Below are 17820 nucleotides of genomic sequence, written 5' to 3'. Positions count from 1 at the left end.
GAAAAATCATGCAAATTAATGCACCTCAAAATGTACATGCAAAAGAATATTTTAAAAATTGTTTATCTTAATTAAAATGAAAAAGAAAATAATATCACAAAATATTAAAAATTATGGAAACAAGTTACTGACATCAAAACAAAATGACAAACTGTTCAGCCACCCTCCTTGTGCCAGTTATACAGAAATGTTTTGTAAAATATACTACTTAAAATTTTTACCTGTAAAAACTTAATTCTTCCTACAAGTATAGAGGTATTACTACAATTTTTGCTTCTAGTTGCATTTAAGTAGCATTTAATGGCATCCTGAGTTTGATTGCAGGATTCATAGAGAGTGCCTAGGTCCACCCAGGCTGCTGCATGCCCATGGTCCAATTGTACAGCACAAATATAGGCCTGCAAAGCATCCATAGGCTGATTTTGCTGCTGATAGAGCACACTGAAAAGAGAAATAAAAAATGAGGTGTCTGAAAATGACTAGGTATAATATTAATACATATTATACTATGTATGTTTCAATAAACTTGGGTATCTATTAAAATACCATTAAATCTCATTTACTCAAGCCTTACCCTATTGAACACCATGTATCTGCACTTGCTTCTGATTTATCAATAGACTGCCTGTAAGATATAAAGGCATCCTGAACTTTCCCAATACTTGAATAGCACCTGCAAAGGGGGAACAAGAAGAAATACATATATAAAAAGACATAAAAATATAAATATTTCAGTAATACTTAAATTAAGTATACACACACACACACATTTTTTTTTTTTTTGCCAAAATAATGTATATGGAAAGGGAAAACACTAACAAGCTAATATATAGATATTTGTGCATATTGTTTACATGTATATTTAGGTATAGTCTACATTATAATTTGCTATTAAATGAATTTTTTCTTATGAGGGCTAACAAAAAAAATTAATAAACTTTACTCAAATCATTATAGTCCAATTGTTCAATGCAATAATATTCAGGGTTAAAAATACAGAGTCCTATTTACATATCATTTGTACTCAGGTTTTCTACATGATAAAAATATAAAGCTAAAATATAAAGAGAAACTATTAGTAATGATTTCAGCAGTACATCTGAAATTTCATTTCTGAATTTACAACACTCAGAACACTTCTTAATTCAGGAAAACTATAAAACTGAAATATAGTTAATATCAATTAACTATTAAAATTGTGTAAAATGTACTTAAAATTTCTAAGTTAATACAGATTTTAATACTATTTTTTTTAAAAAGCATTCATGAAAGTATAAGAGGAAGGCCAGTATGTGGTGACTTTAACATCAATAACCAAATGTTAACATAAATAACAAAAATATGAAAATTATATAATGAACAAAAAGATTGTCTTATATGTTAGCTATTGGAAGGGAAAACTGAATCTAATGCAGAAATAACTTGCCTTAAGTAGTTCTCTTTATTTTTAATATTTGTTTTCTTGAGATGGAGTTGTTATATCCATGAAACTATATTATTTAACTATGATGTTAAGTTATAGAAAATAACAAGAAAATGTTTTAATATCTTAATTGTACAGTCATTCTAATTGGGCACTACAATTACTGATTGAAATGTTGGTAATTCATGCAACCTGAATGGATGAGAATCACAGATTAAAGCAGAAAAGATGACAGAAGGCACTTCATTAGGGTTTAAAAAGTACAGGAAAAAATTATTCAGTCTACAAATGTAGATCTACCTGAGGTTTTTATCTTTCTAAAAAGGCAAGTGGCATGAACAAAGCACTTTACAGAAACAATTTGTAAGCTGAAAAATTAGAGACTGAAGGAAAATAAATTTCAGGTAAACTACAAGGCTGATATACACACTTCAGCCAGGATTATAGTGGAAGTAAGGAAAATGGTATGAAAGAGAAAAACTAAATGATTGATAAAAACTCAATGATTTCCTTAGATATTTAAGGAGATATAACTGTTTTGAAACCTGTTCAATACAAAAAAGTAATTTTTATATCAAAAGAAATAATAAAAAATAGCTGTTTTGAGAAAACATGATGAGTGAATTTTTAAAAGGTTGCTGATTTAGATGTCTGGTAAGGGGTTTTACAAGAGTCAATAAAAAGGACACTGAAACTGAAGTTTCGATGCCTTTGGAGTTAGAAATTTTAATTTAGAATTCACTCATATGGGGGAATGGGTTAAGAGTACAGGATGCACACAAGAGAGAAAGTAAGTAAGCCAAAAGAATGGCTACACTACAGATTGGGTGATGCAAGAGATACCTGTAAAAGAGAGAAAGCAATATCAGAGAATGAGGACAATCTGTCAGAGGGAGAATTTGAGAGAGAGCAGTAATGCAAACAAGGACAAACAACAGAAATGAAGTGAATAACAAATAAAATTTTTATTAACAAAACCATATTTCAGATTATTCGACAAATTTGCTTCAATGCTAGGAGATAAAAAGTATTTCCTGAAACCAGCATTTTCGCACTTAAATTTTAAAAAGTCAAACTAGAAATTAAATGTGCCCAAGTAGTAATATCCGAGTCCAACAACCAGACCCTTTTCATCTAACACAACTCATTCAGGTTCCTCTGAGGTAGGCTCGTGAGATAGCAGCACTGAGTAAGCTTGGGTTCTAGCATTTCCTGGGATACTAATTAGCTACATGGCCTTGAGGAAACCACTCTTCATCTCTGGACGCACTGCCCCCATCTGTAAAATGAGAAATTGCTGCCTGATCACTTCCAATTTGAACAGTTCTGTGACTGTGGGGGACCGCTGGAGTCATTACCAGGTTACTGTTACCACATCCCCATCTCACTTTATATATTACATCTCAATTAATGAGCAATATCAATATGCAACGCAGCCTTGAAAGCAAGGGATAAGTCTCTGAAACACAAAGGACTTCAAACCCTATGAATTTTACTGACAATGAGATCCTCATTTAGAGCTCTACTAAGTTCTGAAATATAATTTCTGACAGACCTGACTTTCTCTAACAACAAAGCCAATTAGAAGCAACATGTAAGGCAGTAGATGAGAATTTGAGAATCAAAAACACAGGAAAAAATCTAACAGACTAAAAATAACACTGTCTTAAATGATAATCCTGAACTCAAAAAAAAGTTATCTTCTGTTTGAGGTCAAGAAAGTGTTCTACACATACAAAAATTTTATCTAAAAAGGTGAAAATAAAACATATGCAAATGTTTAAAATTCATATAACTGTAATAATGTCCTCTGTGGAATACTGCTATTCTGCTATTCTCAAAGAAGTGTAAAAGTACATCATTATTAAATTGGTCCTTTTAAACTTGTCATTACCACGTTAAGGTATACACTGTACTAAGCTAACAATATGTTAGTTCCAAACCCAAATGCTACTTAGCCAGTTCACTTTTTCCATGTATTAAATATTCAGTTTGCTCAAGGCACATTACTAGGCAGTAAAGGCAGAAAAGATTTAGCTTCTCCATGAGGACCTTTAATGGAGAAGGACCAAATTTGGACTCTCAGCTTCTGTATTACAAGCAACTCAAATCAGACTCTTTTTTGAAGCCTTACAGAAGACGAGAAAAAAAAACTGTACTGAGACTAGCTAACTTCACAGTTAAATTTTATTATACACAATTAATAAATAAGTTGTTTTTAAAAAGGAATGATTGCAATAATCTCCCTCAAATATAAATCTATCTTATAAATTCTAAAAGAAAATGACATACTGCATAAAACCTAAAATTAACACAGGACATAAATTTCAATTAGACTCCATGACAAATTTCTACAAAGTAAACTATTCCTATGAAAAAGAATGAGGCAAAATTTATAATTAAAGCAATATAGTAAACTGAATTAAATTAAATGAAAACTGAGACCTCATACTGTTTAAATGAACTGTTCCTTAGGCTACTCATAGTCATCAGCTAGAATAAAAATGAATTACTAAAAATAAATAGATTAAAAATAATAGTAATTACAGAGGAAACACAATTACCGAAATGAAAAACAATATTAGTGATTACTAAATGGTAAGTTTAAAACTTGTCAAGACTCTTTAAAAGCTAGCTAAGTCAACAGTAATAAATCAAGTCACATGAAGACAATATGACTAATAAGCAAAATAACTTCTTAGTAAAAGCACAAAATTTAGAACGATTCAATTTTACCTCTCAAGAATATTTCTACAATGTATTTAAACAAAATGTTACTGACCAGGATATATTACATGATGTAACATTTTACATTCTAAGTCTACTCTAGACAGCTCAGCCCAGGTGTCTGGTCTCACCTCCCAAGGAAATACCAAGACTGGCCAGAATTAGGATCTGCTTCCAATGACTTTTGGAGATACTGAATTGCGTATGTTTCCTTGGTAGCTTTGTCTCCCAGTAGGTCCACATTATGATGCATCCATCCTACAATTTAAAAATTATAAGCATTTATCCATGAATCAACGATTCTTATAGCTTTAAAAATACCATAAGGGGCACAAATAAATTAAAATGCCCTTTCAGTACATTTATGCATTTATCTAGGATCACACTTTCCCCAAATTTAAACCCAGCAGAGATAGCTGTGGGAAAGTCTATTACGCATAAACAGATATAATCAAAGGTACCAAAAGGTTCTTAAAGAACTTCAAATGATTTGAGTACTGCATTGACACTTAGTAGGTTCAAAAACACAGATTCTCTTTTTCTAAATTCACTCTAGGGGAAAAAAATATCTAACTTATGAGCCAAAAAATATAAAGATGACCGTTTATTATCTCTTTAAAGGTTAAGGTATTTCGAAAACAATCTACCAAGCCAATGTTTATTTCTAAATTAAAATAATTAAAGCTTATATAATCAAAAAGAAAACATTTAAATTAAAAAAAAAAAATCTTACAGAAGACCTTATACCTTACTGGCACTGGTTATCTTCATGAACATCCTCAATATAACAACATTCGACCAAATATACAAACAACAAACAAAAAGCCTCCACAGTTATAGTGAAATCTAAATAAAAAAACTGTTTCAAAGACCTTTAAGAGCACTACAGTGTTTGATTCATAAAATGTTTAGAATTACAACTATAGAGACAATAAAAAGATTATATGTATCAAAGATTCTATCACAATAAAATATGTTAAACGTTTAAGTCAAACAGAAACCAGAGTTTCGGTTGTGAGTCAATTCAAGTATATAAAAGTTACTTTTGCAAAATTATCATCTAAGCAAAACTATGCTTTTTATGTTATAGATTAAAATAATCAAGTAAAGATCAAGTAAAATATCAAGTAAATACCAACCCAAATATCAAACACAGATAAGACAGGTAATAAGTAAAATTAGTTACCGGCAAGTATCCTTTCTATCATGTAAGTAAAAATGACATATTACTTTTGAACACCAGATTTTTTCCTTTAATACACAGTAATATAATAAATTGCTAGACAAAATACAGAACAAAATGTTCTACAGTTTTAGGTGACAAGTTTCCATTAACTCATATTATGAACAAACCTAAGAAAAGTTCAAACCCACTTACTAGCTGTAAACTATTTTAATTCAATTAACTTCATAGAGTGCTAAGTATATGCAAGTAACTACTCAAACCTTCAGAGGTTAAATACGCAGCTATAATATTGAGAATTTAAAATGACTAGTGGCATTGAAGTGCTGTATTTAGGTGAATTATGAGATGGACCATGCTAGACAGTGGGTATAACTCCAGATAAAAGAAGAAAAAGAATACAATTATAATAGAAACATTTACAATATAAAGTATTTGTTTTCAATACAATCTCAAAATACACGTCATAATCATAAAATACAAAATTCTAAATAAAACTGACTTTTAAAACAGAAGAGTTAAAATGCTCCCATATATGCCAAAATTTTTTAAATGAATGCAATATAAAAAAGAAAATTTTTATGTACCTAACTGTTGTAAAATTGTTGCTTTTAGTTGTGCAGGTAGGTTTTCTGTCTGTAAAAGCTGTTCATAGGCTTCTTTTGCAGAATGATATTTCCGCTAAAGAGTAGGAGAAAATAGTCATAGAAAAGTTAAAAAGTAATCTTTAAATAGAAATATTTCAAGAAGGAACTGATGACATATTTAAATAACTTTTTAAGTAAAAAATAAACACTAAGGGTTATAAGCTGGCTAGTGTATAAAGGTTTAGATAATATTTTTAAATTTCTATTATTAAAAAAGTAACTAAAAATAAAAAGTGCCATATTAGTAACTAGATATTTATTTAACTTTTGACAGCCATGTTTCAGAAAAATGAACAGCTAATAATAGTACCCTTCAGTATAACAGGTGTCAACAAAGTGACATTTTTAAAACCTGCTATATCCTAAAAAGTTACAAGGAAAATAATTTCAACATCGTGTTACTTAACTTTCACAAAGAAGTAGAAATATTCAATTATTGGATGTATAATTAGCCTAGAAAGACTTTTAAAGATATGGATAACCTATTAAGCAAAAAGAGTAAGTGCTACTATCCAAGTCTAAGACAAAAAGAGAAACAGTTAACATCTTAATTTTATGTGGGGGTTAGAGGTGTTGACCCCCATATGTCGAAATCCATGTATAACCTCAGATTCCCTCAGAACTTAACTACTAATAACCTATTGTTCATCCAAAGGCTTACTGATTACATAAACAGTTAATTAACACATATTTTGTATGTTATATGTATTCTATCTGTGTATTCTTATACAATAAAGGAAGCTAGAAAAGAAAATATTACTAAGAAACTCATAAGAAAAAATACATTTAGAGCTATACACATTTATTTTTTAAAAAATCCATGCATGAGAGGACAAGCATATTTCAAAACCATGTTGTTCAAGGGTTAACTGCACACCATTTCTGTTCTAGGAAATATTTTTGGAAAATACTTATAATTAAGTATGTTTTTTAGAGACATAACATTTTCCATACTATGATCTAACAATGTTCATAATATTTAAGATACAGGCAAATTTCTAAATGAGTCCACTGTCCACAGTTCTCCCTGAAAAAGTACTGAGAAGACTAAAACACATTATTGTTACTGTAATATGTTTAACTCCTCAAAAACATCAGGAAAAACTAACAAGAGAACCCTCAAATATATTATCTTTAAAATGTCAAGAAAAAACAAAATCTTTACACAGTTTTTTAAGTATAATAATAAAGAAGGAAAATGTCATTTCAAAAACACTTGTAATAAAGGACCAGAGCAATATACTTAATTCAGATAAATGTATTAATTGGTGCAAAAAATTGAGTTTTACTCTAATCAAATGTGACGGGGGGAAAAAAATGCTGTTTTTATCTCTTTCAAACGTACAGATACACAAGCATGCCACAATTTAAACAGACACCAATTCCTCAGTCACAAAAATGCCAATGTAAATGAAGATAAATATCTACCCAAGCAAACATACAAATACAGCAAAACAACAAATTTGGTACAGCTGTGACATATAAAATTAAGTGAAAAGTCTATTTTATTTTCTATGAACTAGTAAAAAATTCTAAGAGAAAAACAATTCCACTTATAACAGCATTAAAAAGAAAAGAAATGCTTATAATAAGTTTATCAACGCTGTTTCAGACTTGAAAAAAACACAGTTTCTACATTCATTCACCTGTTAATGGCTGTTTCCATATCTTGGTTACTACGAACAGTGCTGCAATAAACAGAAGTACATATACCTCTTTGAGGTCTTGATTTCTATTCTTTTGGATAAATACTGAGAAGTGGGGTTACTAGATCACATGATAGTTCTATTTTTTTTTTTTGAATAATCTTCACATTGCTGTCCATTCTCATAGATAGTATACACATTACAATTTCTCCATATTCTTGCTTAAATACAGTCTTTTGTTTTTTGACAATAGCCATCCTAGTGGCTTTACAATGATATGTCATTGTGCTTTTGATTTGCATTTCCTTGATGATTATTACTAACACTGAGCACTGTTTCGTAAACTTGTTGGTCATTTATTATATCTTCTTTAGAGAAATTTATATTAAAATCCTTAGCCCATTCAAAAATCAGGTTATTAGTATTTTATTTTTGCTATTGAGATATAAAAATTCCTTATATATTTATTTATAAGGTTTTATATTTACAAATCTGTTATTAAATAAATGGTTTGCAAATATCTTTTCTCATTCTGGAAGATGCCTTATCACTGTTGATTGTTTCTTCTGCTGAAGAGCCAAGACCAACGTCATGAAGCTTTTCCCTCAAGTTTCTTCTAGGAGTTATACAGACTCAAGTCTTTTAATTCTTTTTGAATTAATTTCTGTTTATAAGAAAGGGTTTTGATTTTATTCTTCTACATATGATATTCAGCTTTCCTATCAACACCATTTGCTGAATACACTATCACCTCCGCATTGTATATTCTTAAAAACCTTGTAAAATGTCAGCTGACCGCATTTACTTCAATTTACTTCTGGCTCTCCATTCTGTTCCACCTGTCTGTAAGTCTATTTATATGCTAGTAATAAAACCATATTGCTTTTCTTACTGCAACTTTGCATTATTTTAAAGTCAACAACATGACATCCCTAGCTTTTTTCTTCTTTCTCAAGATTAATTTGGCTATTTATGCTCATTTATAGTTCCATTTGAATTGTAAAATTGTTTTGGGTTTTTTTTTTTTTTTGGTATCTGAAGAAAAATATGCCAGTGAGGTTGAAAGAAATTGCATGATATCCATGGACCACTTTGGGAAAGTACAAACAGTTTAATATTGTCTTCCAACAGAAAACACAAGTATTTTCCATTTGTTCATGTCTTTCTTCACCAATGGTTTGTGCTTCTTAGTACATAAATCTTTTACTGCCTTAGTTTATTCCTAAGTATTTTGTAATTTATGGCTTTATTTACATAAAGATATTATACTAAGTGAAATAAACCAGTCACAAGTAGATAAACACTGCATCATTAGTTATATAAAGTTATCTGAAATAGTGAAAGTCATAGATGCAAACGTGGTTGCCAGGACCTCCACAAGAGGTGGTAATGGGAAATTACTAATCAATAAGGATAATGCTTAAGTTTATAAAGTTAAATAAAGACACCTGGGAGTGAAATCAGAAGCATGGCAGCATTAGGGATCTCACAGGTGGTCAAATACACAGCAGACTGGAGGCAGATTAGGACTGTGAAACAAAAGAGCTGGGATTCACAACTGGAGCTTCTTGAAGGATGGCAAGGGGACACTTCACAGCTGGGTTTTGGACCTCTGAAGTCTGGAACAGTGTTGCCTGAGTCATCAGCATGTTCCAAGCAGCAGAACCCAGGGATCAGGACAGAGAGCAGAGTAGAGACTGCATGTAGAGGACCAGCACCTGTGGCTTAGCAACCACTACTGCCAAATGGGAGTGAGTTATTGAAGCCTGGCTACCAATCCAGAGTGTGCCCTCCCCCACCCCATATCCTCTCCGAGCTAACACCACTGAGCCCAATGAGAATCTGCACCATCAGTACTAAAACACACAGCAGGTACCAGATACAGCATAGTGATATGGAAGCAAGGTAGATGAAACGTAGGGGACGGAACTAAAGAAAAGGAAATAGCAACACACACCACCGATCTTTCTCAATCAACTTCACCACACCCAGTCAGGCTAAGTCAGAAGGAAGCAGCAGAATATAGCATTTGACTGTTCTGGCAGTAACAGGATTTCAGGACCTCTACAGAGACTCAGATCTCCACTGCCCAAAGCCCCTTACAAGGTGGAACCCTAAGACCAAGGAACCTGATCTCAAGGAGGCACACAGCCCACCACAGGGAAGGGGATTTTTAGCTTCAAAGCAGAGATCCAAGTAGATGGGACACTACCTACTAGAAATCAAAAGAAAAATCCCTTCTTAACCTCCTAAAGAGAGATCACTATATAATAAATTTTCTTAAAAAACAAACCAAAAAAATCTTCTTTCTGGAATAAAAGCAGAATAAACTTCCATTATTCTGCAGGAAAGACATAGAGTTCATCAAACACCAACAACAACAAGGGTGACAAGCTCAGAAAGAAGTGAAAAATCTCCAGAAAATAAGCTTAAAGATGAAGAAATATGTAATTTAAATGACAGCAAATTCAGGGGTGCACTTCTTACAATATTAATAAAGGAACAGAAAGAATACTTTACCAAAGAGATCGAAACCATGAAAAACAATCAAATAGATCTGGAGATGAAGAACACATTAAAATAGGTAAAGAATGAAACAACAGGCTTAGGAAAAAGAGCTGACCAGATGGAGGAAAGAATTAGTGATACTGAAGGCAGAACCTGTTAATGTCTGAAAGAAGACAGATTTGAAAAATAATGAAAGAACTCTCTAAGAACTATCTGACACCATCTTAAAAAGCAAAATAAGACGAATGGGTACATTGGAAGGACAAGAGAAGAAAGAAACAGCATATTCAAACAAAGCTGACAAGACTTTCCCAAACCCATGGAAAGAACTGGATCTTTAAATTCAAGAACCACAGAGAACATCTAATTATCTCAGCCAAAAAAGGCCTTCCTCAAGACACATTAAATTAAAACTGTCAAAAATTAATGACAAAGAATTCTCAAAGCAGCCATGGAAAAGAGAGTAACTAATAAATAAAAACCCATTAGACTATCATTGAACTTCTCAGCACAAAGCTTACAAGCAAGGAAGGAGTGGAACCAAATATTCAAACTATTGAAAGAAACTACCAGCCAAGAATATTATATCCAACAAAGTTCTACTTTAGACACGAAGGAGAAACAAAGACTTTATACAAAAGCTGAGGTAATTTTATAGGACAAGGCCTGTATTACAAAAATACTAAAGAGGGTTACTCTACTTGAAACAAAAGGACAAAAAATACATAACTATTAGTAAGATGACTAACAGGCACAGAGAAGAAGGAAGGTGCAAGCTTAAATATTAGATAATGTCCGAAGGTTAAAAAAAAAACAGTTTAAAAAAGAGATGATAACAGATAATGCAACTTATAAAGGAACATACAGCATAAAGAAGGATAATGTGAGAAACAAAAACAGAAAAGGGGAAGGATTAAAGATCTCAATCTGCAAAGGAGAGAGGTAAGACACATGCAGAAAAGGACTTTTGTAAATACATATAATGTTCTTTTACATGAACTTAATAGTATATTCACTAAAATCCAGAAGGAAACATATAACATAAAACAAGAGAACAGATAAAATAAACGTTAAACACAATCGAATTAAAATAAAAGGCAGAAACACACAAAGACAAACAATGGAGACACCGAGCTACCAGAAAAGACAAAATGGCTATAGGAAATCTTTATAATCAATAATCACCCTACATGTAAATGGACTGAACTCACCAATAAAAAGGCATAGAGTTGCAGAATGGATCAAAAAACAAAAACCAACCATACGCTGACTCCAGGAGACACATCTCACTGCATGGAAGCATAGACTCAAAGTGAAAGAGTGGAAAATGATATTCCAAGTGCCTGGCTTCCAGAGAAAGGCAGGTGTGCCCATACTTATACCTGATGAAACAGACTTCAGGATAAAAAAAAGAATGAAAGACAATGACAGGCACTTGACAATGATAAACAGGACAATATATTACAAATATGTAACACTTATCAGTATCTATGCTGCCAATCAGAGAGCATCTAAAGCAACTACTAACAGAACTAAAGGGAGAAAGTGACAAACACCACTTGAGTAGAGACCTAAATACCCCACTGTTAGCCATGGATATATTACCCAAACAGAAAATTTAAAGAAATACCAACCTTACAAGACACATTAGACCAATCAGACATAATCAGCATTCATGGAGCCTTTCATCCCAAAGCACAAGATTATATATTCTTCTCTAGTACATATAAAAAATTCTCAAGGATAGAACATTATGTTGGGATGCAAAACTAGCGTCAAGAAACTTAAGAAGATTGAAATCATATTAAGCATAATACCTGATCATAATGCTTTGAAACTGGAAATCACCAGTAAAAAGAAAGCATGAAAAACCACAAATACATGGAGATAAAACAACATACTACTGAAGAATGACTGGATCAGAGAAGAAATAAAAAGAGAGATCAAGAGATACACAGAAACAAATAAGAATGAAAGTACAAACTATCAAAACTTGGGATACAGAAAAAGTGATGAGAAAAGTCCTTATCATTACAGGCCTATCTCAAGAAACAAGAATAGGCCCAAATAAATGATCTTAATATTACATCTCAAAAAGCTAGAAAAGAAAAAGTGAAGTCTAAAGGCAGCAGAAGGAAAGAAATGATAAAAATTAGAGCAGAATTAAATATCATTAAAATGCCCTTAAGAAAAGACAATTGAAAAAAATTAATGCAACAATAAACAGTTTCTTTGAAGAGTCATGAAACTGACAAATCTCTTTGCAGACTCACTAAGAAAAAAAGAAAAGGACACAAATAAATAAAATCAGAAATGAAAGAGGATAAGTAATGAAAGATACCACCAAAATACAAAGGAACTGTACAAGAATACTGTGAAAAATTACTCACAATCAAATTCAATAATCTAGAAGGAATTCACAAGTTATTAGAAATATGTAATATTTCTAATTAGAAATAAATATATAATGTGGCTATATTAAATCATGAAAAAGTGGAAAGTCTAAAGAGAGTGATCATCAGTAAAAAAACTAAAACAATCATCAAAAACTTCCCAAAAAGGAAAAGTCCAGGACCAGATGGATTCGCCAGTGAATTCTACCAAACTTTCCAAGATGATTTAATTCCTGTTCTTTTTAAACTCCCCTCCCCCGTCCCCAAAATTGAAGGAGAGGCCAACATCACTCTGATCCCAAAACCTGGAAAACCTAGTAAAGATAACACAAAAAAAGATAACTAGAGACCAGCATCTCATAAACACAGGCAGTGTCAGGCCTTGAGGAACACTGGTCCCTCTGCTAAACTGCTGTAAGTCAGAGACGGGATAACTGACAGCTGCCTAAAGCGTTGTATCTTTCCCTTACTTATAGGTCCATTACAGGCAAAAACCATCTGTGGATCACTTTGTAGTTCCCACCAGGTAGCCCTGGGCAATCAAAAGCAGTGGCTGATCTTGGCCTACTGTGGAGCCCCTCCCAAGGGGGCCCAAAACCAACACAGCTGGAGGCTGGCACCAGACCACAATGGAGCAACTCCTGACTGGTTCCAGTAGTGATACACACAAAGGGTGGTTGCCACAAGTACACAAGCCAGCTAAGGAAAATCTCACTCAGTTGGGTCAGCAATTCTTATACAGAGGGTGCAGCCAATTGATACACCTTAGTCACCCTTAACGCTAATCCCATCCACTGATCTATTAACAACAATAAAGGCTTGATGACAACAGAAGATCACACACAATCCACACAAAGATCACGTCCAGAGTCCCCGGCATAAGGGATCAGGCAGAGTGTGCCACTGGGCCACACAAGACACCTTCCACATAAGGCCATCTGGCCAAGGCTGAAAGACATAATGAATATTCCTAACACATAGAAACGAACACAGAGAAGCTAAAAAAATGAGAAAACAAAGAAAAATGCCACGAATGAAAGAACAGAAGAAAACTCTAAAAAAATAAGCTAAATAAATGGAGGCAAGCAATCTAAGCGAGTTCAAAATAATAGTTATAAGGATGCTCAACAAAGTTATACAGAGAAATGAGGAACACAATAAGAACTTCAACAGCATGAAAAAGGACAGAGAGACCAAAAAACGAACCAGACAGAAATGAGGACTACAATAACTGAAATGAAGAATAAGCTAAAAGGATTCAACAGTAGATTGGACAATATTACATCTTGAGATTGATCGATCAGTGATTTGGAAGACAAGGTAGCAGAATACACCTTATCAGAACAATAAAAAGAAAAAGGAATTTTAAAAAATGAGGAAAGTTTTAGAGACCTCTGGAACAACATTAAGTGTAAAGATATCCGGTTCATAGGAATACCTGAAGAGGAAGAGAGAGAACAAGGGATTAAGAATCTATTTGAAGAAATAATGACAGGAAAAGTCCCTAACCTGGCTATGGAATTAGACATACAAGTTCAGGAAGCACAAAGGGTCCCAAGCAAGAAGAATTCAAACAGACCTACACCAAGACACATCATAATTAAAATGCCAAAGGTCGAAGACAAAGAGAGACTCTTAAAGCAGCAAGAGAAAAGAAGCTCATTACTAAATGGGTACCCTCACATAAGGGTGTCTGCTGACTTCTCAATGGAAATTTTGCAGGCCAGAAGGGAATGGCAAGAAATATTCAAAGTTATGAAAAACAAGAATCTACAACCATGCATAATTTACCCAGCAAGGATCAATGAAAATGGAAAGTGAGAAAAAGAGCTTCCCAGACAGGAAAAAGCTTAAGGAATTCATCACCAATAAGCCAGCATTACAAAAAATGCTAAAGTGTCTTCTGTAAAAAGAGAAGGGGTAAAAAAGAAAATAGAAATAACAAATATTAATGATAAAATGGCATTATTATTAATAAAATATTAATGATAAAAAGTCTGGTGTCTATCATTGTTACCTATCAGTAATCACTTTAAATGTGAATAGATTAAATGCTGAAATCAAAAGACATAGTTAACAGAATGGATAAGAAGACAAGACCCATGCATATACTATCTACAAGAGATCCACTTCAGATCAAATGATACTCACAGACTGAAAGTAAAAGGATGGAAAAAGATATTTCATGCAAAAGGAAATGAAAAAAAAAGCTGGGTAGCAATACTCATATCAGGTAAAATAGACTTTAAAACAAAGGCTATAAAAAGAGACACCAAAAGGGCATGACATAATGATAAAGGAACAGATAAGTCAAGAGGACATAACCCTAGTAAACAAAATGCATATAACACAGGAGCACCTATGTTATAAAGCAATTATTGACCAACGTAAAAGGAGAGATCAATAGTAATACACTCATAATAGGAGACTTTAACACCCCACTGACACCAATGGACAGATTTTCCAGGCAAAGAATCAACAAGAAACCAATGGGCCTAAAAAACAGATGGACTTAATAGATATTTCAGAGCATTTTACCCCCAAAACAGCAAAATATACATTCTTCTCATGTGCATATGGAATATTTTCAAGGATAGACCACATTATAAGACACAAATTAAGTCTCAAAAAATTTAAGAAGACTGAAATCCTATCAACCATCTTCTCTGATCACAATGGTATGAAACTAGATATCAACTACAAGAAAAAAAACTGGAAAATACACAATGACATGGAGGCTAAATAACATGCTACTTAACAATGAATGGGTCATTAATGAGGTCAAGGAAGAAATCAAAGCATACTTAGAGACAAATGAAAATAACACGACTCAAAATCTATAGGACACAGTGAAAGCAGTCCTAAGAGGGAAATTCATAGCAATAGAGGCCTACCTCAAGAAACAAGAAAACACTCAAATAAACAATCTAACGAAGATCAATGTGGAAACAAATGAAAGAGTTTAGAAAAATAAAAAAGGTTAACGAAACCAAGAGCTGATTCTTTAAAAGGATAAACAAAATTGGCAGACTCTTAGCCAGATTCATCAAGAGAAAAAGAGGACTCAAATAAATAAAATTAGAAATGAAAGAGAAAAAATAACCACGGACTCCACAGAAATACAATGAATCACAAGAAAATACAAAAGCAATTATACACCAACAAATTGGACAATCTGGAAGAAATGGACACATTCCTAGAAACACAGAATATCCTAAGACTGAGTCAAGAAGAAACAGAAAATCTAAAGCAACTACTTACCAACAATGAAATCAAGTCGGTAATTGAAAACCTGTCATAAAACAAAAGTCTGGACTAGGTGACTTTACAGGCAAATTTTACCAAACATTCAAAGAAGAATTATCACTTATTCTTTTCCAACTATTCTTTTCAAAAAATTCAAGAAGAGGGAAGGCTCCCTAACTCCTTTTATGAGACCACCATTACCTTGATTCCAAAACCAGGCAAAGACTTAAAAAAAAAAAGAAAGAAAGAAAACTATATGCCAATATCTCTTATGAACATGGATGCAAAAATCCTCAACAAAATATTAGCAAACTGAATTCAGCAGTACATTAAAAATATCATACACCATGATTAAGTTGGGTTTACTCTTGGGATGCAGGTTGTACAATACCCGCAATCAATTAATGTGACACACACCACATTATCAAATCAAAATAAAAATCATTTCATCATGTGAAGAGATGCAGAAAAAGCATTCCATGAAACCCAGAGTCCATTTATGATAAAAACTGTCAACAAAGTGGGAAGTGAGAGAACATACCTCAACATAATAAAGGCCATATATGACAAACCTACAGCTAACATCATACTCAATGAGGAAAGGCTAAAAGCAGTTTCCTTAAGATCAGCAACAAGGCAAGGATGCTCACCTTCACCACTCCTCTTTGACACTGTATTGGAAGTGTCAGTCACAGCAATAAAACAAGAAAGAAAGAAAAGGCATCTGAATTGGAAAAGGAAGAAGTAAAACTCTCATTATTTGCCAATAACACGATACTATAGAGAACCCTAAAAATTCCACACACACAGAAAAATCTGTTAGAACTGATCAACGAATTCACTAACGTAGCAGGTTGCAAAATAAATATTCAGAAATCAGGGGCTTTTTTATACACAATGATGAACTTTCAGAGAGAAATTTAGAAAACAATCCCAATTACAATTGCACTAAAAACTATAAAATAACTGATAATCGCATTAACCAAGAAGGTAGAAGACCTGTTTTCAGAAAATTATAAGTCACTGAAAAGAAAAATTGAAGAAGATACAAATAAATGGAAGCATATAATGTGTTCATGGGTAGGAGGAATCAACATCATTAAAATGGCCATACTACTCAAAGCAACCTATAGATTCAGTGCAATCCCTATCAATACCAATGGCATTTTTCAAAGAGCTAGAACAAATAATCCTAAAATTTATATGGAGCCATGAAAAACCCCAAATGGCTACAGTAATATTGAGAAAGAAGAACAAAGTTAGAAGTATCACACTACCTGATATCAAATTATACTATAAGGCTACAGTAATCAAAACAGCATGGTACTGGCATAGAAACAGATACACTGATCAATGGAACAGAATAGAGAGCCCAGAAACAAATACATGCCTATATATTCACTTAATATACGTCAAAGGAGATAAGAATTTACAATGAGGTAAAGACAGTCTCTTCAATTAATGGTGTTGGGAAAATTGGACAGATGTATGCAAAAAAAAGAAGCTGGACCACTTTATACACCCATATACAAGAACAGACTCAAAATGGATTAAAGACTTTAATGTAAGAACTTAAACCATAAAACTTCTAGAAGAAAACATAGGCGGTAAACTCTCTGATGTTACTAACAGGAATTTCTTTTCAGATATATCTCCTAGGTCAAGGGAAACAAAAGAAAAAATAAACAAATGAGATTACATCAAACTAAAAAGATTTTGCACAGCAACGGAAACCATCAACAAAACAAAAAGACAACCAACTGAATGGGAGAAGATATTCATTTATGATACATCTGATAAGGGGTTAATATCCAAAATATATAAAGAACTCATATAACTCAACCACAAAAAAATAAACAATCTAATTTTAAAATGAGCAGAAGACTTAAATAGATATTTTTCCAAAGAGGACATACAGATGGCCAATAAACTAATTAAAAGATGCTCAAATCACTAATCATCAGAGAAATGCAAATTAAAACCACAATTAGGTACCACCTCATACCTGTCAGATGGCTATCATCAATAAACCAAAAAAAAAAAAAAC

The 17820-nt window shown here is 32.7% G+C and overlaps 1 protein-coding gene across 1 annotated transcript in view; it reads right to left on the bottom strand.

Annotated features, from left to right (window-relative positions):
• LOC102897701 (histone demethylase UTY-like) overlaps positions 1–17820 on the bottom strand; it is a 185373-nt gene that overhangs the window by 69716 nt on the left and 97837 nt on the right. Inside the window, 4 exon segments of the mRNA XM_025050980.1 lie at positions 222–441; positions 575–673; positions 4282–4408; positions 5921–6014. Of these exon segments, the coding sequence (XP_024906748.1) occupies positions 222–441; positions 575–673; positions 4282–4408; positions 5921–6014 (540 nt within the window).

Source organism: Pteropus alecto, unplaced genomic scaffold, assembly GCF_000325575.1.
Source record: "Pteropus alecto unplaced genomic scaffold, ASM32557v1 scaffold18, whole genome shotgun sequence".
In the NCBI taxonomy this organism is placed as follows: Eukaryota; Metazoa; Chordata; class Mammalia; order Chiroptera; family Pteropodidae; genus Pteropus; species Pteropus alecto.
Note: the sequence above shows the minus strand (reverse complement) of the source record. Positions and strands in the feature narration are given on the sequence as shown.